Genomic DNA, 27,789 nt, shown 5'->3' on the forward strand with positions numbered 1-27,789 from the left:
AAAGGTGAAGATTGACCTGTCATCAGAAAGTGATAGAGTGACACCTGAGAAATCAGAGACTGCCACCGATGTTACACCCGAGAGAGAAACCCTGCTATCACACATTCCAAGTCCCAAGGCCGATGTGGAGTCAGGCAGTAAAAGAATACAATCTACTAAAACACAAACTGAATTCAAAGTGAAAACGAGTCGCCGGCGAGTGAAATCAAAATCACAAGACGTTATTTCATTGGGAGAACTGGACAGGGAGAGGCAGCCATCTTTGAGCCCAGATATTAAAGTCGATGTAAGATCATTCAGTGAAAGAGAGCAATCAGAGATGTTCAGCACAGAGGCTGACTTTAAACCTCATAGTGCGAGTGTCCAATATGAGATTCACAGTACTAAAGTAGAACTTAAACCTGAAACTGAAATTATAAGGTTGGAGACACCTAAGACAGAGATAGAGGTGACAGCTGACAGAGAGCCAATGCCATCTGAGATATCAACATTTGTGGCAGAACTGACAGCAGATGAAGGCAGACTGCAAGCTGAGATTCCAAGGACTGAGGCAACAGTTGCCGTAGAGACACGGATAACTGAATCTGTGATAGAAGTTGTGGATGTAGGTGCCTTGGCAGACAGAGACAAACTGCAAGTAGACCTTCCGAAATCAGAGCCTGATGTCACTGAGGGTCCATCGAGAATGCAGACAGAGATAGCAAGCAGTGAAGTTTGTTTTATACCTCAAATGGACACAAAGCAAGATGAGATTGCAACAGCTAAAATTACGGTCACATCGGTCAGCGAGGGAGTACAGCCGGAGATATCCCGTCCCGCATCAGAAAGTGAGAGAGTGCACTCTGAGATAGCAAAGGCCGAGCCTGAAGTCACACTTCACATTGTTACACTGAAATCTAGTACTGCAAAGATCGAGCCAGATCTCACACCAGACACAGAGGGACTGCAAAGTGAGGCGCTAAAGGTGAAGATTGACCTGTCATCAGAAAGTGATAGAGTGACACCTGAGAAATCAGAGACTGCCACCGATGTTACACCCGAGAGAGAAACCCTGCTATCAGACATTCCAAGTCCCAAGGCCGATGTGGAGTCAGGCAGTAAAAGAATACAATCTACTAAAACACAAACTGAATTCAAAGTGAAAACGAGTCGCCGGCGAGTGAAATCAAAATCACAAGACGTTATTTCATTGGGAGAACTGGACAGGGAGAGGCAGCCATCTTTGAGCCCAGATATTAAAGTCGATGTAAGATCATTCAGTGAAAGAGAGCAATCAGAGATGTTCAGCACAGAGGCTGACTTTAAACCTCATAGTGCGAGTGTCCAATATGAGATTCACAGTACTAAAGTAGAACTTAAACCTGAAACTGAAATTATAAGGTTGGAGACACCTAAGACAGAGATAGAGGTGACAGCTGACAGAGAGCCAATGCCATCTGAGATATCAACATTTGTGGCAGAACTGACAGCAGATGAAGGCAGACTGCAAGCTGAGATTCCAAGGACTGAGGCAACAGTTGCCGTAGAGACACGGATAACTGAATCTGTGATAGAAGTTGTGGATGTAGGTGCCTTGGCAGACAGAGACAAACTGCAAGTAGACCTTCCGAAATCAGAGCCTGATGTCACTGAGGGTCCATCGAGAATGCAGACAGAGATAGCAAGCAGTGAAGTTTGTTTTATACCTCAAATGGACACAAAGCAAGATGAGATTGCAACAGCTAAAATTACGGTCACATCGGTCAGCGAGGGAGTACAGCCGGAGATATCCCGTCCCGCATCAGAAAGTGAGAGAGTGCACTCTGAGATAGCAAAGGCCGAGCCTGAAGTCACACTTCACGTTGTTACACTGAAATCTAGTACTGCAAACATCGAGCCAGATCTCACACCAGACACAGAGGGACTGCAAAGTGAGGCGCTAAAGGTGAAGATTGACCTGTCATCAGAAAGTGATAGAGTGACACCTGAGAAATCAGAGACTGCCACCGATGTTACACCCGAGAGAGAAACCCTGCTATCAGACATTCCAAGTCCCAAGGCCGATGTGGAGTCAGGCAGTAAAAGAATACAATCTACTAAAACACAAACTGAATTCAAAGTGAAAACGAGTCGCCGGCGAGTGAAATCAAAATCACAAGACGTTATTTCATTGGGAGAACTGGACAGGGAGAGGCAGCCATCTTTGTGCCCAGATATTAAAGTCGATGTAAGATCATTCAGTGAAAGAGAGCAATCAGAGATGTTCAGCACAGAGGCTGACTTTAAACCTCATAGTGCGAGTGTCCAATATGAGATTCACAGTACTAAAGTAGAACTTAAACCTGAAACTGAAATTATAAGGTTGGAGACACCTAAGACAGAGATAGAGGTGACAGCTGACAGAGCGCCAATGCCATCTGACATATCAACATTAGTGGCAGAACTGACAGCAGATGAAGGCAGACTGCAAGCTGAGATTCCAAGGACTGAGGCAACAGTTGCCGTAGAGACACGGATAACTGAATCTGTGATAGAAGTCGTGGATGTAGGTGCCTTGGCAGACAGAGACAAACTGCAAGTAGACCTTCCGAAATCAGAGCCTGATGTCACTGAGGGTCCATCGAGAATGCAGACAGAGATAGCAAGCAGTGAAGTTTGTTTTATACCTCAAATGGACACAAAGCAAGATGAGATTGCAACAGCTAAAATTACGTTCACATCGGTCAGCGAGGGAGTACAGCCGGAGATATCCCGTCCCGCATCAGAAAGTGAGAGAGTGCACTCTGAGATAGCAAAGGCCGAGCCTGAAGTCACACTTCACGTTGTTACACTGAAATCTAGTATTGCAGAGATCGAGCCAGATCTCACACCAGACACAGAGGGACTGCAAAGTGAGGCGCTAAAGGTCAAGATTGACCTGTCATCAGAAAGTGATAGAGTGACACCTGAGAAATCAGAGACTGCCACCGATGTTACACCCGAGAGAGAAACCCTGCTATCAGACATTCCAAGTCCCAAGGCCGATGTGGAGTCAGGCAGTAAAAGAATACAATCTACTAAAACACAAACTGAATTCAAAGTGAAAACGAGTCGCCGGCGAGTGAAATCAAAATCACAAGACGTTATTTCATTGGGAGAACTGGACAGGGAGAGGCAGCCATCTTTGAGCCCAGATATTAAAGTCGATGTAAGATCATTCAGTGAAAGAGAGCAATCAGAGATGTTCAGCACAGAGGCTGACTTTAAACCTCATAGTGCGAGTGTCCAGTATGAGATTCACAGTACTAAAGTAGAACTTAAACCTGAAACTGAAATTATAAGGTTGGAGACACCTAAGACAGAGATAGAGGTGACAGCTGACAGAGAGCCAATGCCATCTGAGATATCAACATTAGTGGCAGAACTGATAGCAGATGAAGGCAGACTGCAAGCTGAGATTCCAAGGACTGAGGCAACAGTTGCCGTAGAGACACGGATAACTGAATCTGTGATAGAAGTCGTGGATGTAGGTGCCTTGGCAGACAGAGACAAACTGCAAGTAGACCTTCTGAAATCAGAGCCTGATGTCACTGAGGGTCCATCGAGAATGCAGACAGAGATAGCAAGCAGTGAAGTTTGTTTTATACCTCAAATGGACACAAAGCAAGATGAGATTGCAACAGCTAAAATTACGGTCACATCGGGCAGCGAGGGAGTACAGCCGGAGATATCCCGTCCCGCATCAGAAAGTGAGAGAGTGCACTCTGAGATAGCAAAGGCCGAGCCTGAAGTCACACTTCACGTTGTTACACTGAAATCTAGTATTGCAGAGATCGAGCCAGATCTCACACCAGACACAGAGGGACTGCAAAGTGAGGCGCTAAAGGTCAAGATTGACCTGTCATCAGAAAGTGATAGAGTGACACCTGAGAAATCAGAGACTGCCACCGATGTTACACCCGAGAAAGAAACCCTGCTATCAGACATTCCAAGTCCCAAGGCCGATGTGCAGTCAGGCAGTAATAGCAAGCTTTCTATCACCGGAATACAATGCTTTTCAACAGCTGACACAGACACTGCAGTCTCCGGAATACACAGTGTTAACACAGATGAGACCGACACTGTTGTTACGGAAATGCAAAACTTAAAGTCAAAGGACACATACACTATGCTCACTGGAATACAAAACATAATGACTGAGGACACAGACACTGTGGTCACTGGAATACAAAGTTTAAAGTTAGAGGACTCAGAAACTGTCGTCACAGGAATACTAAGTTTAAAATCAGAGGACACACACATTGCGGTCATTGGAATACACAGCTTAAACATAGAGGACACAGTCATTCCGATCTCCGGAGTACGAAGCTTGAAGACAGAGGACACAGACACTGCAGTCACAGGAATACAAAGCTTGAAGACAGTGGACACAGACACTGCAGTCACAGGAATACAAAGCTTGAAGACAGTGGACACAGATACTGCAGTCACAGGAATACAGAGGTTAAAGACAGTGGACACAGACACTGCAGTCACAGGAACACAGAGGTTAAAGACAGAGGACACAGACACTGCAGTCACAGGAATACAAAGCTTGAAGACAGTGGACACAGACACTGCAGTCACAGGAATACTGAGATTAAAGACAGAGGACACAGACACTGCAGTCACAGGAATACAAAGCTTGAAGACAGTGGACACAGACACTGCAGTCACAGGAATACAGAGATTAAAGACAGAGGACACAGACACTGCAGTCACAGGAATACAGAGGTTAAAGACAGAGGACACAGACAGTGCAGTTATAGGAATACAGAGGTTAAAGACAGAGGACACAGACACTGCAGTCACAGGAATACAAAGGTTAAAGACAGAGGACACAGACACTGCAGTCACAGGAATACAAAGGTTAAAGACAGAGGACACAGACACTGCAGTCACAGGAATACAGAGGTTAAAGACAGAGGACACAGACACTCCGGTCACCAGAATACAAAGGTTAAATACAGACGCCACCAACACTGCAGTCACAGGAAAACAAAGCTTAGAAATTCATGACAATGAAATTGCCGTTAAAGAAAAATATTTATCAGACCGACAGGAATATGAGCTGCCAAAGCCTGATTTCACAGCTTATGTGGAAGAGGTTGCAAGAGAGCCCAGTGTAAGACTGCATGGTGAGAGCACTGAGACACTTCAAGAAGTGCTTTTAGTTAGTCATAGCGTTCACTGGCATACCACAGTCCAAGGTGTTGAACATGTGGATAGCCTCAATACGGCCACTTTACTCAGAGATGATCCAGGTGTTAGCATAAAGTCCCAGCCAAGGAAAACCCACACAGAGCAAATGGACTCTGATTTCTTGCCAACACAACCTCTTGGAACATGGACTTCCACTCTCAACATGACACAGCACATCACATCTGAGTCAGCTGACTCTGACTCCTCCAGTCCTGGGCTAACCCAGTCCAGGCCGTGGGACCTACGGCATAGAGTTGCCCGTTTGAGCGGGTTGCAGCCACCTGATCCTGATGCTCAGGAGGATACAGGAAGTGGCAGTTCCAGTCTTCCCACTGCCACTTTGAAAATGGGACACACAAAGAGCCAAAAGGGTGTTAACCAAGGGAGCAGCTGTGTGCCGCAGGTAACCCAGCCTGTCAAACACATTCACACCATGTAACCCAGTCTGAACATGTCTTAGGAGAAGGCTTTGTGGGAAACCCCCTTCAGTGCTTGAGTGATTTCAGTCATTTCAATGATGACATTAATGTGTGACGCACATTTCACTACAAGGGCTCCTGCACTTGCCCTTACCCAGAAACTTGATTATTGCTGCATCCGATATCGTACACTTACTAAATAGCATGGCAAAATACTGCACAAAATATATTAGTGTGTCCGAAACCACAGCGCACACGGGTTAAGTCCGCAAAAAGTTCCTGGATGGCGCACACTATCTGGACACTAATCGATCCCATAATTCTAGACTTGACTTGTGAGGAAATCAGGAGTTTGCTTAAGAAAATGGCGGCGAAGGTAGTGGTGTTTTCTAGTGTGAGTATAATTCATATTCAAACTCACATCATTATTAAAAAATGTGCTAAATGCATTATGCTATTTTTTCTGTTATAGGTTTCTAAAAAGCAGCTGTCCTAGGAAGATAACATTACAGCTTAGCACATAGTTCTAACTCATAAAAACATAACCATTGATATGCAAGACATCCATCATTAACCCTCTGGAGTCTAGGGGCAGGGAACACACTTTCACTGACTGGGGCATGGTCACACATTTCATTCAATATCATAAACTTAATTCATGGCAAATTAATTATTTCTTATATATTTGTTTTGGCATAAAACTCATCTTAATCTTAGTGTACTTAGTAAATATGACAGATTTATGTTAAGTTTGTAATTTGACATGAAAGTATAGACATTGCAAAATGCAGTTTGGAACACTTGCAGAAACATTATACTGTAAGTACATTAAGCAATGGTGGAAGTTTGTTTTTATCCCAGATATCTGATCTGGTACATGAAGATGACTAAATGGTGTAGTTGCAACATTCATTTGGATAAATAAATAAGAAAAACCGAACTCATGTCACTATTTCTGGCTCCTTTCATTGAAAATGTAGCAACTTTCATGTGTATGAATGAGCCATTGACACTTGGCCACATCCCTACCCCCTTTTATGGCGCTGATGGGGATGTTTCTGGATCGCGTTTCACCATTGCGCTGTTCCTCAAATTACCATACAAATACGATTTGAATACGCACTAATGCGGCTATTTAGAATGTGAATAGCGATCTTCGAGTGACACCGTGACAGCGGTACTACATGCCCCCAATGCAGGTAAAACAAAGTAAGGTGACATGGTTTACTTTTTTGCCTATTTAACCTAATTTTAAAAACTTTAATTCTTCCGACAATGGATGTTTTCATAAGAAGACAGATTACGGATTTAGCGTTTTTTCCATGTTTCTATAATAAGATTTCAGCAAGTTATGAACTGAAATACACGAGAAAGATACTCAGCATCGCCGACGATGCCGTCCACTCCAGAGGGTTAAAGGTCAAAGTCCAGCTGTATAACATGAGATAGTGTGTCCAGAAAAATATAAAACGTTCGTATTCGCACACTGAGGAATTGTATTTAATGATCGCTGATGTAGTACATACCGTTTCCTCATTTAAGTATATAGTGCATAGTGTGTGGTTTCGGATGCAGCCCATGAGGTGTTTCCCTGAGGATCCATGCCGCTGTCATGGCGACGCGGCCTAAGGAGCTCCCACAGAGCCTCATGGAGTACGCTGCCTCGACTTTGCCGCTGTCATGGCGACGCGGCCTAAGGGGCTCCCACAGAGCCTCATGGAGTACGCTGCCTCGACTTTGCCGCTGTCATGGCGACGCGGCCTAAGGGGCTCCCACAGAGCCTCATGGAGTACGCTGCCTCGACTTTGCCGCTGTCATGGCGACGCGGCCTAAGGGGCTCCCACAGAGCCTCATGGAGTACGCTGCCTCGACTTTGCCGCTGTCATGGCGACGCGGCCTAAGGGGCTCCCACAGAGCCTCATGGAGTACGCTGCCTCGACTTTGCCGCTGTCTTGGCAACGCAGCCTAAGGGGCTCTGACAGAGCCTCATGGAGTACGCTGCCTCGACTTGTCTCAGCTTCATAGGTCACTTCCTGCAGCGTGAAAATACAGAAGCATAGGTTATGCGTTGGCTTGTAGCTACAAGGAAGGTTCGTGCGAGGCTGAAATAGGGTTGCTTAGCTGGAAAGTTTGGTTTCCTCACAACGATTTTTTAAGGCTACATAAAATGAAGATGGGGTAAAGACGAGGACTTTTTTTAAAAAAAGGCTGTTCTGTATGAAATTTTGCCTAACCAGTAAGATGTGGCCTATGTACACTATATGAACAAAAGTATTTGGACACCTGCCCATTGCACCTACAGGAACTTTTATGACGTCCCATTCTAAATCCGTTGGCTTCAATATGGAAAAACTTAGATGTGGCATTCATATAAGACATTTCAAGATTTTGGACAGTTCTATGCTTCCAACTTTGTGGGAACAGTTGGGGAAGGCCCTTTTCCATTCCTGCAGGACTGTGCCCCAGTGCAGAAAGCAAGGTCCATAAAGACAGTGAGTTTGGTGTAGAAGATCTTGACTGGCCAGCATAGAGCCCTGGCCTCAACTCCATCAAACATTTGGGATGAACTAGAATGGAGATTTCAAGCCAGATCTTCACATCCTTGTGCCTGACCTCACAAATGCTATTTTGGATGATGGGGCAAAAATTGCCACAGACACACTCCAGCATCTTATGTAAAAGTCTTCCCAGAAGGGGTGGCAGCTGTTATAGCTGCAGAGGGGGGACCAGCTCTGCATTGATGCCTATGGATTTAGAATTGGGTGTCATAGAAGTTCTTGTAGGTATAATGGCCAAGTGTTCCAGTACTTTTGTCTATATAGCGTATATCACATACGGACCTTGTACAAGTATGACCAGTATGGGGCTGACTTACATATGACATTGACAGCGTTTGGCCAGTATGGCCAGTATGGTGCTGTCTGTGTGTAGCCATTATAAACCAATAAGTGTGATTAGAATCACCTCAGTGTTCTGAAGCCCTGATCCCTGCATTCCATTACAGTGTAACTCTCACTGCCTCATCCAGCGGGTGAATGTTTGAAATCCTGTAACCGCAGCCGTACACGAGCACCGTAAATATCGAAAGTTATTTTAAACAGTGGAGTCTGCAGGGGGGGCAGATTTTGATTTCATGTGACTTCTGTGGTTTTTCTCCTTTGTCACTTTGCATTCAGCATGCACAGGTAGGCAGGAGTGCATGACAGTGCAGATTACATCTAACTGCTTCAGTAGCTTCTGCAGATTAATGGCTTAGAATGCCACTTGTCTCTTTTCACTCTTATTTTCTTGGGTAAAAACCACAGATGGAACAAGGTCCCCTGCTGAGTCATGGTGACGTCAGTCGTTTGCCTGCAGCATGGTAGCAGGTTGAACCTGCATAATGAAGGCTGGTTAGATTCCCTGACCTACTACCTTCCATTTGAGGTTTAACCACACGTTTCTGCACCCTAGTTCTCTCTTCATGGTGTTCAGATGATTTGTACTCCCTGTATTATGGTCTGCATGCATTGTGCACATGATCAAATATTTTTCTGTACCCCTATGAAGGTCATATTCTCTTGAAATGTAACCATAATATGAAAGTTAATGGCAGAAACTCACTAGGAAGTGCTGCGTACAGGAACCGTTTTGTTAGTGGTGAAGGTTCTTGTTCCTTCTCAGCTTAGCCGATGACTACATGTTGAATAGTTTAACCAACAATGAGAAGGATAAGGGCGACCACAATGCTCAGGAAAGGTTCTGCCCCGGGGACATAGAACCAGGGCTGGATCATAGAGGAAATGTCTTTGAAGGAAATTTGGGCTTTCAGGTGGCAGAATCAATGATCCAAGGAAAAACTGCATAATACGATTTAATTTAAATGATGTTAGAAAATGTCTACCTGTGTTGATCGTATTTTTAGATTCTTTTGGTACTAACAAATGGCAGTGAAGAGGGCTATATAGTGCATTAAGGATCTCGTGTGTAAGGATTTTTTCCCCCTCTCACAGTACAGTAGCAGTGTAGACTGTCCTGCCTGTACTGAAGGAGTGTGACTGTCCCTCCTATGTACCTGTCATTAGAATTGCACTGACTCTTCTTTGGAATAGATTGCTAGTCCTTAGCTCATTGGTGAGACGGGCAGTACACATGCTGGGAGCATGACGGCTGTCAGTATGACTCACACTTTGGTTTTGGCTCCTGCTGCACCACCCTTAAACCGGTTTAAGGCGGAGAGACACACCCCCATTATAGGCCCCGCCTACTGAATTCTATCCTAACTCCTGAAGAGCTGCACGCCACAACTCATGTGGGGCTGCTAGATGTTGCAGGCGAATGAGAGTGCTTCTGTTTCCTGGGCAGCAATGGGAGCGACGTGGGGGTGACCTGGTAACAGGGCCGGCAGAGGCGGAGTCGGGGTCGGGGGCGGAGTCAGCCAGTCAGCCCACCATGACGGAGCTGCTGATGGACTGTTTGCAGCTTGAGAGTCAGGAACCCAGCAGCAGCATCAGAAGGGTGAGAAAATTCATCCTGGACCATCTCCGCTGGAGACTCTGAACCTGTTGTCTTTCCAGTCTTCAATTTGAAAAATACATTTCATTGCATATTATTCATACAGCTTATAGTAGTGGACGCTGGCTGGTCATTATGTAATTTTTCCTAAAAATGTTTTTTCAGGGACAAGAGTGTTAAAAATCAGTAACTAGATAATTCAATTCTCTTTTGATATGATGAGATGGTGGGGAAATAGGAAGTGACACTGGAAATAGGTGTAAGCCAGTGGAATTTCCAGTGCACATGGGACACATGGCACATATGGGACAGTCCTCACATATGTCCATGGGTTAGTGAAGCACATGTGACTTCTGCTCCTGAAAGATGTGACGAGCTGTGTTGAATTGCAGAGAAGCCCGCTGTGGAACGCTATGGTCATAGATACGTCACCCGGGAACCAGGAGAACCACCTGAACCTGAGCCGTGTGGCATTCAGGATACTGTGCTGTCAGAACCAGCCTGTCCATATCAGCACTGCAGCTATGGTCCAACAAGTGGATGAGGCTAAGGTAGGAGAGCGCCCCCTAGAGTAATGTTTCTCAACCCGGTCCACGGGACCTCCAGACAGTCCACACTGTTGCTCCCTCCGTGCTCCTACACACCTTAACCTAGACTGAGGGACACAGAATACTTGGCACAGGTGTGTTGGGGGCTGGGAGGGAATAAAATGCAGGAATCTCTATCCTGTAAAAGCCCATACGTTGCACTGTGTTTTTGGCAGGTATAAATATTGCATAACTACTTGTTTATAACTTTCTTTGTTCCCTCATTCTAAGTGTTTTTTAACGATATACTGGTATTTTGCCAGAAGTGTTTTGCATTTGGCTGCAGGCCCAGCCGGGTGAGTCTTTGGGTTGTGTTGCAGGCCTGTCGGCAGTGGGTGCTGGAGAAGCTTGACGCTCTGCCTAGTGCAGGCGTCGCCCTCGAGACGGTGCGTCCGACAGAAGGGCAGTGGAAAGCCGTCCTGCAGGATGCCAGTGCTGCTGTGCAGATGAAGGAGGCCCAGATGCAGCTTGTCAGCCAATATGAACAGAAGAGTCAGACTGCTGAAGCAGCACTGGCCAAGCTGAAGGTGGATCTGAGGGCCGCGTGCAGGTGAGTCCACTGCAGTGTAACCCATCAACAGTATTGATGGATGGATGGATATGTTTATTGATTAGATGTATGTACTTTATCAATCCCAAGGGGAAATTGTTTGTATACAACAACAAAAAACACTAAGTGCAGACAAAGCGTGAAGAAAATGCATGCAGGGCAACAAGGCGGTAAAAATTAATAGATAAATATGAGGGGTATGTTATGTACCAAAATTACCCTTTTTGAGAAGAATTTTAAAACCCTTTCTATTATTTTCTCTGTCCTTTTTCTGGATTTTATTTTGCTTATATACTGTATTGCTCTGTATTTTTCCCATTTAATATTCTTCTGTTTCTCTGGGAATAGTGACACTATGGAAAGCATGACACTCCAGGAGGAACGGCTACGAGGCTTTCTGCAGAACCTGGAGCAGGAGAGCACCACGATGGGAGCCGTGCTGCAGGTGTTTTCTGAGGTGTCACCCGTCCTGGATGAGGTGGAACGGACAGGGACCCTCATTCGGCTGGAGGACCTGCAGGGACATTGGTGGACACTTCAGAGGGTAGCTGAGAGGGCCTTGTACCATGCCACAGCCTGTGTCCAGGAGTCTGCCAATCTGCTCCAGGAAGCTCAGGACCTTCGCAAGCAGCTGAAAGCTCTGCAAGCATCTGAGCTCTTTCAGTCTCAGAGTGGAAGCTGTGCTTCAGTACAACTAGTGATATTTGGTGCCACTTTAGCAGCCATTGACTATCAGTATGACAACCTGAATCAGCTCTTTGAGGCTCTTAACCAGAATTTAGCTGGAGAGACGGAGAGGAAGGATATTAGACTAGCCCTCCAGAGCTTGAAGGAGGAACTGGATCTTGTTAAAACACAAATGCCAGAGATATCCATCAGTGTTATTCCTGATGCTTTAAGTAAGATTATGAAGGTGATGCAGGACCACCTCACATGGGCAAAGCAAATGGAGATCAAAATCACAGAGAAAAAGAGGAAGTTGGATCTTTTCCCAGAGAAAGTTCACTGCCACATTTTTGAGCTAAAGAAGCTAAAGTGTGAGATCCAAAGTAAACAAATCCAGCTAGAATCTCTGCTGGAAGAAGTGAAGGAACTGACGCCCGTCCTGGATAAGACGGAACTTCCCCCATTGCTTTCCTTAGCGGACACCTTAAAAGACTTGACGAAGTCAGCAGTGGATAATTCAGGTCGAGCTTTACTGGACGTAAAGCTGAGTTTGCAGATGAAAGAGAAGTTATTTGAGCAAATTGCTAATGTAGATGCCTGGGTTGCAAAGCATGTAGAAAAGGAAATGACCAGTTGGGGCAGCCAACCAGACAGCGAACCTGGCATTGCCAGTAGACTCCGGCATCGAATGGCAGAACTGAAAGAGGCAGAGAAACATTCAGCCGTCATCATGACTCTGCTAAATAAGGCTGGAGAAATGGCACCACAGCTCAGCCTTGCTGATAGGTGCAAGTTACACAACCTACTCATAGACCTCCAAGGTGCCATTCATGGAATCATCACCTCGGAGAGGAAAGGCTGTCGGGAGCTGGAAGAGCTGCGCCAAGCAAGGGTTTCCTCACTGGAGACATTGGCATCCATTGAGGCAGGACTAAGACAGATAGACTTAGACCTAACTAAGCACAAATTTCCTGTAACTAAAGATTCTCTCACTATTTTGGAGCATTACAGATACTTACTGCTAAAGCACAGATGGCAAGTGGACCGGCTGCATCACTTCAAGGGGGATAAGAGGAGGGAGCTGCAGCGTGTGATGGTGGATTTACAGAAGAAAATGAACAGTCTTGGTCTTCAGGCTGAGGCACACGGCAAGTATTTGAGCTCCAAGAAACAGATGGAAGACTGGAAGCAGAACCTGGAGAAACAGGCACTGCAACTGAAGGATGAAAAAATCAACAAGGTGGAAAGGTTTAGAAGCTGCCACATTCTCTCAGTGCAATTTCCCCTGACTAAGAACATCTGTCAGGAGGTGACTCATCAACTGAACAACATCTCTCAAGACCTGTACCCATCCCAGCTGAACTCAGAGAGGCAGAAGATCCGGCACGCAGTGCAGGGTCTGGACTCATGGGAAATGACCATCCACAATGACTTGAAGATTCTGGAGAGTGCCCTGCTTGAAGGAAAATGTTATTTTGCTGAGCTCCATGCCATGTTGGACTTTCTCAGAGGTACCCAACACAAGCTAGATCATGCCTTGCCAGTGAGCCCAGATGAGCAAGCTATTGACAGGGAGCTTCTGTGGTGTTTGAGCATTGAGAAGAGGGCAGAGTCTGGAAGGCGAGTACTGCAGACTCTGAAATACAGAATAGGAACCAGGCAGAAGGAGCTGGAGAGCAAGCATAGCGAGCTGACAGACTTAATCGAGAAGGTCCTGAAAGAATCTCAGTTGCGCACAGTAAGTGACGTTTTGTGCCTCCAAACACAGCCATCTATTGTGTGGTGGATTGTCTTAATGGTTATACCCTGAAACGCATAGATGGCTAAGATATGTATTCCTTGCTTAGGGGAGCCTATGCCAGGCGAAGGAGGCCTTGAGGGGTTACTGTGCAGCCGTGCGTGGGACTGCTGCCTTTTTTCAGGATGCTGAATCTAAGCTCCTGCCCGTTCTGAGTGAGGCCTCAGGCTGTGCAGAGGAGCTGCAGTACCTTACAGCAGCCTTGGCCTCCTTGACTCAGGGCTTCGATCATCACCTCAGCCGGCTGCAGGAACTTTTACCTCTTCGGACGTGCCTGTCCGTCTCTCAGGTGGAGCAGATCCATAAGTGCGTTCTGAGCCAGCTGCTGGTCACACTGGCCACACTTCAGGCACAGGCTCAGCTCCACCACGAAGCCCTGCAGAGGTAGCTCCTTCTTCTCTGCTCCCAGTTCACCCAGTATTTGCTGTATAAAAGTTCATTCATGGTCAGCTTGAACAGTTGTTTTCTGTAAAAGGCACCTCATAATAGGTGACTGTTCTATGTTTTATAATACGTAATGAAAACTGAGGCAGAGGTGGAAAGTTCAGGTCCAGAAAGTAAAAATCCAGACACAGATATAGTTTTAACCAACCAGTTGAGTTCTCTGTGACTGTAACTATACTCAACTGGTTGGTTGAATCAAAATCTTGGTCTGGATTTTTACTTTCTGGACCTGAATTATCCACTTCTGTGTCCAGGTAATTATTTTGACCATTCAAACAGTCATCAGCAGAGTGGACACGAAGGGCTCTCAATTCTGTTCTGACAGAAAAGTGTTTATTTTTTGCAGTTGTGGTAGTAGAACGGCTTTAGGACATCCTCCTAGCAACTCATAAACAAGATGTTTACCTAAGTGATTTGAGCTAGATCCATGTTGTGCTGTTTCACCCTTTGTAGCTGTGCAAAGAGGCAGGACTTCTACAGAAAGTCACTCGACGATATGTGCCACCACGTTCAGCACCTTGAGACGAGCCTGTCAGAGTGTGTGTCTCATAAAGTCACATCTCTCCGGGAATGTTCAGAACTACAGGAAAAGCTAAACGTAAGCATTAAGTCTGAAAGACACATCTGACGATTGAATAACCTGCTTTTGTATTTCACACTTATTGTTTGCTATGACTTGATGACATTTAAATTAGCCACTCTCCTGTCACTTTGCTTGCTTATTTAGGGCTCTGCTAGCTTCTGTCAGTGACATTCCTCTGATATCTGTTGTGAGGCGGAAGAATGGCACGTAATGTCTTCCAACCCTGTACCTGGCTTTGTACAAAATATTGTTTATATGTGACTTATACAGTGAATATAAAAGCCTACACACCCCAGTTAAAATGGCAGGTTTTTGTTTTGTAAAACAATGAAATCAAGATAAATCATATCGGATCTTTTTCCATCTTTAATATGATATTGCAACCAACAACGTTCAAGTGAAAAACAAAAGGAAGCTTTACGAGAACACAGAATAGAAATTAAACTTGCCTGGTTGCATTTGTGTCCACACCCCTTAGTTCATCCTTTGTCGAAGCTCATCTTGCTTGTAATACATTACTCACACATCACGATTTGGCAGTTTTATTCCAATATTCCTTGCAAAAAATAAATTAGATTAAAAAGAAGTTGCAGATCCATCGTATTAGACTGTGATCTCCAGCTTACAGCCCTCTTCAAGTCAACCCACACATTTTCAGTATGACTTAGGTCTGGACTCTGACTGGGCCATTGCAAAACTTTGGGACATTATTGTGTTGGAAGGTGAAATTCGTCTTCATCTTCAGCTATCTAACAGATAACTGCAGGTTGTCTGCAAAATATGTATTTGACCTTTTTCTTGCATAATTCTTCAAGTACTTTGAAGGATTAAGTGGACATGTAACATTTGAAATGATCAGTCTTATTATTTTTAAGGACTGAAGAATATGGTTTGCTTATTTACCATGTGCAGGCCCTGGAGCGGGAGGCGGAGTCTCACGTGAGCCGGCTGGCGGACCTGTGGGTGCGTTGTCCCAAACCGGGTTGTGGCTCGAAGGACGAGGCAGAACCAGTCACTCTCCGGAGGCGCTTGGCCGGGCTCCACCGCTCTGCTCGTTACCTCGGAGGCTGCTGGGAGCGAAGAGCAGCTGAGTGGAAAGACGTGGCTCTGAGTGTGAGTGGCGTGACGGGCAGATCGACGACGGGGCGACGGCGGGGCGACAACAGGGCGAGCAAAGAATCTGAAGATTACAGTGCATTTAATATTAAACATAACTGACTTAAGAAGTCAAACTGTAAACATACAGAAAGTTGCTGTTGTAAATGCCAAAAATAACAAGTGTAAATTCAAAGATTATCAGAGTGAAAGATCTCTGTGAATTCCAGGGAAGGGAGGGAATGTCAAGCTTGTTGCCAATACTGAGGGAAAAAACCTTGGTGTCTTCCCCACACCTTGTGGCTTGAGGGTTTCCGGTCCTGTTCCTGGAAGCTCTGTCTGAACTCATCTCACTTTCCTGAGATATTGATTTCATGCATCATATAATTTTAATGAAAAAATGCATGAAGACTATATTTTTCAAGTGCCTTCAGCTGATTTGGCACAATATTCAAACCTTTGTTGCTTATTTTTGACAATTTATAAAACAAACAGAAGTTATTTAAACTTCATTTGGAGTTATAATAATTATTATTTAAGGCTGTAGTTTAGTGATGTATTCTATTTCTCAGTATATTAAGCTCAAATCCCAAATGAGAATGATCGGACGTTTTCAACCAATGCATAGTTTGACCTGATTGTGTCTGATTCATTTGACTAGCAGGACATATAAGCTGAATCCTGCTGTAAATTTGTATAGCAAGAATATTGTGACCATTGTGACCAGGACTGAGGAACCCCAGCTTATATGCCACACACTCCTGCTTGACATAAAACTGTGTATAAACTGGGGCAGAGTCTTTGTGGCTTATCTGCTGTTGTTGGTTTTGTGGTGACAGATGGAAAGAGCCCAAAAGGTACTAGAGCAGCTTGAGGATGAGATACCGCCCAGCCCCAGAGAGGGCGCTCTTCAGGAGGAGCTGCAGAACCTGCTGCCTGACACAGAGACGTACCTGCAGCGCCTTAACAACGAGCTGTGCGTCCTGGCCTCCATGGAGATGCGGCTTCCCCGACCTCTGGGTGACCCTGCCAAAAAGGAACAGGACACACCCAGCCAGTTCTCTGAGGACCTGCAGGCCATCAGGGAATGCTACAGAAAGTAAGGGTATCACCGTCTTGCTATCTGAAGGATTAGTCATAGTGGTGACACTGAAAAGGTTGCTTTTCTCCCTGTTACTGCACAAACATGTCATGTTTGGTTTATTGGGTCGGGTGAGTTCTGAGTATTTCCTGGTTGCGTTTCATATAAATAGACAAAAACACTCCAATATCTTGCCAAAACTACTGATTAATTGGTGCTTGCCCAAATGGTGTGTGTCTGTTTAGCTTGGACCATAAACTGTCTGACACGTGATAATGCAGAGCTTTTGGGCAAGCTGTTAGGGACTCCATTTCCCAGCATCCTTTGCTGTTTCTCTCCTTGTGTAGCTGCCGTGAGCTGGCACCAATCTGGGTGCCCTACATTGCACCACTTGCATCCACACGCACTCCCCTAGTCGTACGCACAACACACACTTAGGTTTATATGCAGCTACACTGTAGCTGTTCTTCATTTGTGATTCTGCAGTTTTATATTTTAGGTAGTTAACTTTTTCTTCTCTGTCTCTGATGTATACTGTGAATTTTGTTTGTAAGTGGAGCTTGCCTACATCAGGACAGTCCTTGAATATTCCTGTGGCTCTGGGATGTTCTGACACGAATCAGTCACTGGTCGTGTTCGTAGGCTGACGGAGAAGAGCATGCTGGGAAGGCAGGCCGCATCCGCGGAGCTGCACGACCGGGAGCAGGTCCGGGAGGAGATCTACGGCATGCGGGAGCGACTGAGAGTCGCCTCCTGCCGCTTGTCCGGCCTGGAGCATTTCGCATGCCAGAGCCGTCTGCAGGTGGGTGACCCTGAGCGGCACGTCCGTCTGCGGGTGGGTGACCATGAGCGGCGCGTCCGTCTGCGGGTGGGTGACCCTGAGCGGCGCGTCCGTCTGCGGGTGGGTGACCATGAGCGGCGCGTCCGTCTGCGGGTGGGTGACCATGAGCGGCGCTTCCGTCTGCGGGTGGGTGACCCTGAGCGGCGCGTCTGTCTGCGGGTGGGTGACCCTGAGCGGCGCGTCTGTCTGCGGGTGGGTGACCCTGAGCGGCGCGTCCTTCTGCGGGTGGGTGACCCTGAGCGGCGCGTCCGTCTGCGGGTGGGTGACCCTGAGCGGCGCGTCCGTCTGCGGGTGGGTGACCATGAGCGGCGCGTCCGTCTGCGGGTGGGTGACCCTGAGTGGCGCGTCCTTCTGCGGGTGGGTGACCCTGAGCGGCGCGTCCGTCTGCGGGTGGGTGACCCTGAGCGGCACGTCCGTCTGCGGGTGGGTTACCATGAGCGGCGCGTCCGTCTGCGGGTGGGTGACCCTGAGCGGCACGTCCGTCTGCGGGTGGGTGACCCTGAGCGGCACGTCCGTCTGCGGGTGGGTGACCATGAGCGGCGCGTCCGTCTGCGGGTGGGTGACCATGAGCGGCGCGTCCGTCTGCGGGTGGGTGACCCTGAGCGGCGTGTAAGTCTGCGGGTGGGTGACCATGAGCGGCGCGTCCGTCTGCGGGTGGGTGACCCTGAGCGGCACGTCCGTCTGCGGGTGGGTGACCCTGAGCGGCACGTCCGTCTGCGGGTGGGTGACCATGAGCGGCGCGTCCGTCTGCGGGTGGGTGACCATGAGCGGCGCGTCCGTCTGCGGGTGGGTGACCCTGAGCGGTGTGTAAGTCTGCGGGTGGGTGACCCTGAGCGGCGTGTAAGTCTGCGGGTGGGTGACCCTGAGCGGCGTGTAAGTCTGCGGGTGGGTGACCATGAGCGGCGCGTCCGTCTGCGGGTGGGTGACCCTGAGCGGCGTGTAAGTCTGCGGGTGGGTGACCCTGAGCGGCGCGTCCGTCTGCGGGTGGGTGACCCTGAGCGGCGCGTCCGTCTGCGGGTGGGTGACCCTGAGCGGCGCGTCCGTCTGCGGGTGGGTGACCCTGAGCGGCGTGTAAGTCTGCGGGTGGGTGACCCTGAGCGGCGCGTCCGTCTGCGGGTGGGTGACCCTGAGCGGCGCGTCCGTCTGCGGGTGGGTGACCCTGAGCGGCGCGTCCGTCTGCGGGTGGGTGACCCTGAGCGGCGCGTCCGTCTGCGGGTGGGTGACCCTGAGCGGCGTGTAAGTCTGCGGGTGGGTGACCCTGAGCGGCGTGTAAGTCTGCGGGTGGGTGACCCTGAGCGGCGCGTCCGTCTGCGGGTGGGTGACCCTGAGCGGCGTGTAAGTCTGCGGGTGGGTGACCCTGAGCGGCGCGTCCGTCTGCGGGTGGGTGACCATGAGCGGCGCGTCCGTCTGCGGGTGGGTGACCATGAGCGGCGCGTCCGTCTGCGGGTGGGTGACCCTGAGCGGCGCGTCCGTCTGCGGGTGGGTGACCATGAGCGGCGCGTCCGTCTGCGGGTGGGTGACCCTGAGCGGCGCGTCCGTCTGCGGGTGGGTGACCCTGAGCGGCGCGTCCGTCTGCGGGTGGGTGACCCTGAGCGGCGCGTCCGTCTGCGGGTGGGTGACCCTGAGCGGCGCGTCCGTCTGCGGGTGGGTGACCCTGAGCGGCGCGTCCGTCTGCGGGTGGGTGACCCTGAGCGGCGTGTAAGTCTGCGGGTGGGTGACCCTGAGCGGCGTGTAAGTCTGCGGGTGGGTGACCCTGAGCGGCGCGTCCGTCTGCGGGTGGGTGACCCTGAGCGGCGTGTAAGTCTGCGGGTGGGTGACCCTGAGCGGCGCGTCCGTCTGCGGGTGGGTGACCATGAGCGGCGCGTCCGTCTGCGGGTGGGTGACCATGAGCGGCGCGTCCGTCTGCGGGTGGGTGACCCTGAGCGGCGCGTCCGTCTGCGGGTGGGTGACCATGAGCGGCGCGTCCGTCTGCGGGTGGGTGACCCTGAGCGGCGCGTCCGTCTGCGGGTGGGTGACCCTGAGCGGCGCGTCCGTCTGCGGGTGGGTGACCCTGAGCGGCGCGTCCGTCTGCGGGTGGGTGACCCTGAGCGGCGCGTCCGTCTGCGGGTGGGTGACCCTGAGCGGCGCGTCCGTCTGCGGGTGGGTGACCCTGAGCGGCGCGTCCGTCTGCGGGTGGGTGACCCTGAGCGGCGCGTCCGTCTGCGGGTGGGTGACCCTGAGCGGCGCGTCCGTCTGCGGGTGGGTGACCCTGAGCGGCGCGTCCGTCTGCGGGTGGGTGACCCTGAGCGGCGCGTCCGTCTGCGGGTGGGTGACCCTGAGCGGCGCGTCCGTCTGCGGGTGGGTGACCCTGAGCGGCGCGTCCGTCTGCGGGTGGGTGACCCTGAGCGGCGCGTCCGTCTGCGGGTGGGTGACCCTGAGCGGCGCGTCCGTCTGCGGGTGGGTGACCCTGAGCGGCGCGTCCGTCTGCGGGTGGGTGACCCTGAGCGGCGCGTCCGTCTGCGGGTGGGTGACCCTGAGCGGCGCGTCCGTCTGCGGGTGGGTGACCCTGAGCGGCGCGTCCGTCTGCGGGTGGGTGACCCAGAGCGGCGCGTCCGTCTGCGGGTGGGTGACCCTGAGCGGCGCGTCCGTCTGCGGGTGGGTGACCCTGAGCGGCGTGTAAGTCTGCGGGTGGGTGACCCTGAGCGGCGTGTAAGTCTGCGGGTGGGTGACCATGAGCGGCGCGTCCGTCTGCGGGTGGGTGACCATGAGCGGCGCGTCCGTCTGCGGGTGGGTGACCCTGAGCGGCGCGTCCGTCTGCGGGTGGGTGACCATGAGCGGCGCGTCCGTCTGCGGGTGGGTGACCCTGAGCGGCGCGTCCGTCTGCGGGTGGGTGACCCTGAGCGGCGCGTCCGTCTGCGGGTGGGTGACCCTGAGCGGCGCGTCCGTCTGCGGGTGGGTGACCCTGAGCGGCGCGTCCGTCTGCGGGTGGGTGACCCTGAGCGGCGCGTCCGTCTGCGGGTGGGTGACCCTGAGCGGCGCGTCCGTCTGCGGGTGGGTGACCCTGAGCGGCGCGTCCGTCTGCGGGTGGGTGACCCTGAGCGGCGCGTCCGTCTGCGGGTGGGTGACCCTGAGCGGCGCGTCCGTCTGCGGGTGGGTGACCCTGAGCGGCGCGTCCGTCTGCGGGTGGGTGACCCTGAGCGGCGCGTCCGTCTGCGGGTGGGTGACCCTGAGCGGCGCGTCCGTCTGCGGGTGGGTGACCCTGAGCGGCGCGTCCGTCTGCGGGTGGGTGACCCTGAGCGGCGCGTCCGTCTGCGGGTGGGTGACCCTGAGCGGCGCGTCCGTCTGCGGGTGGGTGACCCTGAGCGGCGCGTCCGTCTGCGGGTGGGTGACCCTGAGCGGCGCGTCCGTCTGCGGGTGGGTGACCCTGAGCGGCGCGTCCGTCTGCGGGTGGGTGACCCAGAGCGGCGCGTCCGTCTGCGGGTGGGTGACCCTGAGCGGCGCGTCCGTCTGCGGGTGGGTGACCCTGAGCGGCGCGTCCGTCTGCGGGTGGGTGACCCTGAGCGGCGCGTCCGTCTGCGGGTGGGTGACCCTGAGCGGCGCGTCCGTCTGCGGGTGGGTGACCCTGAGCGGCGCGTCCGTCTGCGGGTGGGTGACCCTGAGCGGCGCGTCCGTCTGCGGGTGGGTGACCCTGAGCGGCGCGTCCGTCTGCGGGTGGGTGACCCTGAGCGGCGCGTCCGTCTGCGGGTGGGTGACCCTGAGCGGCGCGTCCGTCTGCGGGTGGGTGACCCTGAGCGGCGCGTCCGTCTGCGGGTGGGTGACCCTGAGCGGCGCGTCCGTCTGCGGGTGGGTGACCCTGAGCGGCGCGTCCGTCTGCGGGTGGGTGACCCTGAGCGGCGCGTCCGTCTGCGGGTGGGTGACCCTGAGCGGCGCGTCCGTCTGCGGGTGGGTGACCCTGAGCGGCGCGTCCGTCTGCGGGTGGGTGACCCTGAGCGGCGCGTCCGTCTGCGGGTGGGTGACCCTGAGCGGCGCGTCCGTCTGCGGGTGGGTGACCCTGAGCGGCGCGTCCGTCTGCGGGTGGGTGACCCAGAGCGGCGCGTCCGTCTGCGGGTGGGTGACCCTGAGCGGCGCGTCCGTCTGCGGGTGGGTGACCCTGAGCGGCGCGTCCGTCTGCGGGTGGGTGACCCTGAGCGGCGCGTCCGTCTGCGGGTGGGTGACCCTGAGCGGCGCGTCCGTCTGCGGGTGGGTGACCCTGAGCGGCGCGTCCGTCTGCGGGTGGGTGACCCTGAGCGGCGCGTCCCGCATTAACACCAAGAAGGCAGCTGACGTCCATTTTCTGCTACATGTGGATTTTTCAGTCAATATGTTGATAAAAACTGCAGTTTTTGCTACCTGTTTAGATCACAATAAAATGGGTTAACTAGGTAACAGCGATACAGCGTATGACTGCTATCCAGCTATTGGGCACTGAGAGGCACAGTCCCTGTTACGTAGCGGGTCTCCTGCTCCCAGCGCCCACACAGACACCTGCACACAAACAGCAATGCTATAATGCTATAGCAATGATCCCAGGGCAGCAGTGCCTCACTTTTTCTGATGAAGTAAAGAATGGTCCTTTTCCTCCTGCCTCACATCGTCTCTGACAGCCCGCTCAGTGAGGTCTCCTCTTCCTCCTGCCTCATGTGGTCTCTCTCCTCCTCCTGCCTCATGTGGTCTCTCTCTTCATCCTGCCTCTCGTGGTCTCTGACAGCCCACTCAGTGAGGTCTCCTCTTCCTCCTGCCTCATGTGGTCTCTCTCCTCCTCCTGCCTCATGTGGTCTCTCTCTTCATCCTGCCTCTCGTGGTCTCTGACAGCCCACTCAGTGAGGTCTCCTCTTCCTCCTGCCTCATGTGGTCTCTCTCTTCTTCCTGCCTCATGTGGTCTCTCTCTTCTTCCTGCCTCATGTGGTCTCTGAAAGCGCATTTTCCCTCTACAGAATACTGACCTCATGCTTCTTTCTCAGGGCTGACTCTAAACAAAGGAGCATGGAGGTGTGAGACTGGACTGCCAGTCAGCAGACTGAATTTGCAGTGAGCTGTGTTTGTGCGTGGTGACGCTATTTGTTGTGGTTTTGTAAGTGCGTCCGCCCCCCTGGGTCTTTCTCTCCAACCAGGAGGTGCGTCTCGAGCTCAGCTCCCAGAGGGCCGTGCTTCAGGGCATCATGGAGGGCCTCAGGGTGAAGTATCCCAGCAGCTTCCCTTTGGTGCCCATGGAGGTGCAGAAGCCCCTGCAAGATGTCACTCACCTGCTGGAAGAGCTGGAGGAAAAGGTAGATGCACCAGCGAACGTTAGGTCATCTGTAAACTCCATGCATTTCAGATATTTTTTGTGCAAGTCCAGATTTACTTGCTGTCTGTACGTTAAAATGGCTCGTGTCACACCGTCCCATTGCGAGGCGTTTCACAACCCCATGACAAAGGTCAAAGGTCACCGGAGTCTTTAAGGCAGGGGTGTCCAAAATCCGGCCCGCGGGCCAATCACGGCCCTCGGCCAGATTTCATACGGCCCGCAGCTTCGGTCTCATAATGTGTTATTTATGGCCCGCTAGCTCTGTCAGAATAAATAAATACTTTAAAAATGTAATTCCTCCTTTCACCACACGGTTCCGATGCTATCTGGCTCTGCATTAGAGACCTGCACTCCCGCGGGATCCAACGCACCGAGTGCGGCGCGAGACAAGATTTGATGGGTGAATGCGGGTGCGGGCGGTAAGGTCCTCATGTATGTGCGGGTTGCGGGAGAATAGAATTAATCGCGGGACTCCCGCAAAATGGAATTATCTTAAAATTAATTTATTAAAAACAAATACTCTATTATTTATCTACTGCACAAAAGCAACAAGAACGACTAAATTAAAATAATAATTTACAGGCACAAGGTCGGAAGCTAATTCTCGCGTGGTTCATGCGCGGAACTATAGGCTATATCTATATCCTCGTTCGTGTCCATGTTCATCATTCCATTTAATTAAACTCAAATAAAACGAAACACATTTGTTTGTTTTCCGTTTCTTTTTTATATACACTCAAAAGGGAAGCAAGTGAAACAAATAACAGAGTAGCGGGAAGAAGCGGTAAAAATTAAACTACTTATATGTTTACCTGCGGGATTTTGCAGGCGGGAGCGGGAGAAAATAATATATATTTTTTGTGGGAGCGGGACAGAATCTTGCGGGAGCGGGACTGAAAAATGCGGTCACTCGCTAAGAAAATGCTGAGCTTATTCGGCTCCACATATTTGTGTGAGCAAACATTCTCAGTCATGAATCTGCACAAGAACCGATTGAGGTCAAGGATGACTGACTCCCACTTACGTGACATTTTACGCATCTCAACCACTGCCCTCAAGCCAGACCTGGTCTCTTTACTGAAATCTAGATCTCAGTATCACCCTTCTCATTAGTATCAGCAAGTTATCTGTTCCTTGTTCAATCTGAAATTGAGTGTTTTTTGAACGGTAACATCTGTCACTATTATCAATGAAAAGCCTAAAGCACAATAATAAAGTTAGACTTATGTCACTTATTTTATTAAACTCTAATAAGATTTGGTTATAACTGTTGATGTTATGTTTGGTTACATTGCCATTTAAAAAATAAAGGTAATCGTGACAATGAAAATTGTTTTATAACAGTGTGTATTTTCATGTAACTTTTGTGGTTAAAAAAATGTCAGAAGGAACTAGTGGCCCCCGGACATCTTCACTTTATCAAATTTGGCCCTCCTTGCAAAAAGTTTGGACACCCCTGCTTTAAGGTAACCGGTGAGCTGTCTTGCAGCTGGCAGAGACAGCGGAGATGATCAGCCCTGTGCGGCGGCTGGGTGTCGGTGTAACCCAGGTGACAGGCGGCTTGCGGCAGGTCATGTCCCTGCTGGAGCAGAAGAGTTCCACGGTGGTGGAGGCAGAGTACCTTCAGAAGGTGGGTGTGATGTCCACCAGCTTTCTCTCCCAAACACCCCCCCCCCCCCCCCATCATGTGAATTATTTATATCACCGTGCTCTTTGGGTGTTTTCTATAATATAATGCCATTTCGGTCTGGATCTTACCATTATATTTAGTTTATTTTTAATATGCCGTATTTTTAAACTGTGCGAGAACTGATACCCATCTGCCCGTGCAAACATCTTGTAACCACTTACTCTGGCCAGGGTTTTAAAGACCGTGTGTTACGGTGTGTGTAAGTGTGATTAAGCTAACTGGCTCTCGCTGTATTGGAGAATGCTATTGAAGATCCAGGTGTGTGCGTGTGTCTGTGTGTGTGCATGTGTCTGTGTGTGTGTCTGTGTGTGTGTGCATGTGTGTGTGTGTGTGTGTGTGTGTGTGTGTCCTGACAGCGCGTGTGGGACGAGCTGGACCGCTGGCACAATCAGCTGGCAGCTCTGGAGTCCGAGGTGGTCGACATGAGTCAGGATCAGCCAGAACAGGCCCACGATCTGATGGACCAGCTGACGGAGCCTCTCCAGCTGTACCAGAAAGTGGCCAAGCAGGCAGAGCAGAGGACGGCATTCCTCAGCAAGGTTGGTGGAGATTAGGCTCAGAGGCTTTGATGGCAGATGCCACATCACCCAGCAGGACTTTGGCTTGTTACTTATTGTGAAAAAGACGCCATGGGACTTATAGGTAAATAAAAATAAAGTAATTGCCTCATTACTTCTATAAAAGCATCTTCGTAGGAGTGGTCATGGTGCATGTCTGTCGGTGTGTGTTCACACTGACTGTGGAGGAGGAAGTATGCGATTTACTCAAGTAAAAGTACAAATAAATGTACTCTAGTAAACGTTGAAGTACCCTATGAATACACTGCACAACGTTTCACAGTGCTCTGATTTCGAAATTGAAGAAAAAAAATCAAATATGAGTAAATAACTTTTATTTATTGAGTAAATTATAAATAAGATGTGCTATATTGTGATACATATTGCTGTTGGGATATTTTGGTCATATCTCAAAGCCACATATGTGTGTGTTATTAAATAACACTTACCAGCTAATGGTCACAGGATGCAAATTTTAACCCTTTTGTCATGACATTACCTACATGCTATTCCCAATTCACCAATAAGTCTGCCTGATCACAAAGAGCTGAGGATCACCTCCTGCCATTTCAGGGCCACTTTCCATAATGAATCAAATAGTATGCAGTACAAACCATATAACAGCCAATCTCTCTGACCACAAAACCAGAATTTGAAACCTCTGACACCTGCTCCATGCTAAATCTAAGAAAAGTATATATATGTGAAAAATGTATTTAAGTACAGTAACATAGTCATTGTACTTCATTACTTTCCACCACTGCATGTGACCTGGTGCTACAAGACTCTCCTTCCCTCTGGCCTGCAGATTCCGGCTTGCCTACAGGAGTATGATGAGATCATGGCCAGCTCCAACTCCTGGTTGAGGGAGGCCAATGGCTGGCTGAAGACCCCCTGCACCTACACCTCTGCCAGATCCCTCAGCAGCCACGTTCATACTCTCCAGGTCTGTCTCCTGCTCTCCAAATGGAGCAAAAGCCTATAAAAGCCAAAGTTTCCTGTGTTGCACGTCTGAAACCTGGCATGAAATGTCCTCATTAAAGTGTTATGTGTGGTTATGTTGCATGTGGGTCATCTAGGTGGACGTTGATCTTCATTTGGTGGGTGGGACCAAAAGTGTGTCTCTCACTGAGGCTCGGTACATGCAGTGGAAATCTTAAGGTAAAGATGGTCTAAACACCTCCGTGTCCAAACCAACAGGTGCTTCTGGAAGACTCTGAGCAGATGAGGGCGACCTTACAGGCATTTACGCCCTTTCTAAAAGAGATCTCCACTGTGTGCAACACGATGACCCTAGAGCAGCGACTGAGCCAGGCTGATGAGCATGTTGCTTCCATGCAGCAAAGCATTGTGGGTCCGCTGACCCAGCTCCAGAACACCGCTGCAGTAAGCTCTTCTACTGTGGTTTCAGTGTGAAAGCTACAATTTGGACTGAAATTTCTGCTTTGACTAGCACCAGTGTCTTTTTATTATTGCATTAGACTGAAATTATTGCTTAATTAATTAAAATGTTTTAGTCATTTTGGAAATATGTTATATGACATTTGCCTATAGGAAGTGGATGCCATTGAAACAGAAGTGAAGGTTATGGAAAAAAATGTAACCAAAATCAGGGCCATCCTGTCATCCCTGGACTCTGAATCAGTGTCTCCAGAGGAGCACATGCGAGACTGGCAGGTGAGCTGGCTTTCCTCTCTCCAGGTTGGCGTTTCGTCTCTGGTAAATGGCTTTCTAACTGGTGTTTATGTTTGCATGCCTTTGCCTGCATTCTTGCATACGTGTGTATTGTGTAATTATTCCAATATCCGTTACAGGTGATTCTGGACAACATCCAGGCAATGAAGAGGACAATAACCGAGATCCAAAACTGTAAACCTGCCCTGGGCCTGCCCAGGGAAGCAGAGGAGACTCTGGATGTCTTCCAGAGAGCTCAGGACCTTCTGCCACCTATACAAAACCTGGAGCAGGAGACCGTTGCACAGATCGCGACAATAAAGGTCTGAGACTGAGACGTCTGTTCTCTGCAAACGCAGACCATTCGGTGACCACTGAGAAATGAGCCTCTGAGGCAGATTAACTCCAGGGTGTGTCTAGCGTATGACAAAAATATAATCTACTGTGTCAGAGCAGAACAGGGAGGCGGCAGTCTGAGTTGTCGGTGGTGCTTTGGCTGCTCCATTCTCCTTTAATGCTCTTTGTCAGTTTAATGACCGGGAGCCTTTCTCTATATCATTTAGCACCATAGTATAATTTGTGCTGCTCAGCTTGGTTCGCATTCCACAGGCTTTACCAGCATACGTGAGAACATGTGCTGGGTGCCTTGCTGACCGTCTTGGCAATGAGGCTCGTCTCCCTTTGTCCCTTGCCTGTGCAGGAGAAGGTGTGGGAGACATCTCTATCTGAGGAGGAAGAGGAGAGCAGCTCCCACTCATCTTCCTCTGACACGCTCTTAGGGAGTGTGTCTGAGGTAAAGGCAGCGG

At 50.1% G+C, this 27,789-nt stretch overlaps 1 protein-coding gene across 1 annotated transcript in view; it reads left to right on the forward strand.

Annotated features, from left to right (window-relative positions):
* The window catches only part of LOC111844400 (uncharacterized), a 166,697-nt gene that overhangs the window by 86,158 nt on the left and 52,750 nt on the right, over positions 1-27,789 (forward strand). The window contains exons 41-57 of the mRNA XM_072703050.1: positions 9,963-10,115; positions 10,505-10,663; positions 11,020-11,249; positions 11,598-13,653; positions 13,763-14,097; positions 14,611-14,755; positions 15,653-15,853; positions 16,675-16,934; positions 17,559-17,718; positions 22,887-23,042; positions 24,552-24,692; positions 25,109-25,291; positions 26,118-26,255; positions 26,510-26,695; positions 26,864-26,986; positions 27,124-27,306; positions 27,684-27,776. Coding sequence (XP_072559151.1) covers positions 9,963-10,115; positions 10,505-10,663; positions 11,020-11,249; positions 11,598-13,653; positions 13,763-14,097; positions 14,611-14,755; positions 15,653-15,853; positions 16,675-16,934; positions 17,559-17,718; positions 22,887-23,042; positions 24,552-24,692; positions 25,109-25,291; positions 26,118-26,255; positions 26,510-26,695; positions 26,864-26,986; positions 27,124-27,306; positions 27,684-27,776 — 4,902 coding nt within the window. The remainder of the gene's footprint in view (positions 1-9,962; positions 10,116-10,504; positions 10,664-11,019; positions 11,250-11,597; positions 13,654-13,762; positions 14,098-14,610; positions 14,756-15,652; positions 15,854-16,674; positions 16,935-17,558; positions 17,719-22,886; positions 23,043-24,551; positions 24,693-25,108; positions 25,292-26,117; positions 26,256-26,509; positions 26,696-26,863; positions 26,987-27,123; positions 27,307-27,683; positions 27,777-27,789) is intronic.

The sequence above is a fragment of the Paramormyrops kingsleyae genome, chromosome 19, assembly GCF_048594095.1.
Source record: "Paramormyrops kingsleyae isolate MSU_618 chromosome 19, PKINGS_0.4, whole genome shotgun sequence".
In the NCBI taxonomy this organism is placed as follows: Eukaryota; Metazoa; Chordata; class Actinopteri; order Osteoglossiformes; family Mormyridae; genus Paramormyrops; species Paramormyrops kingsleyae.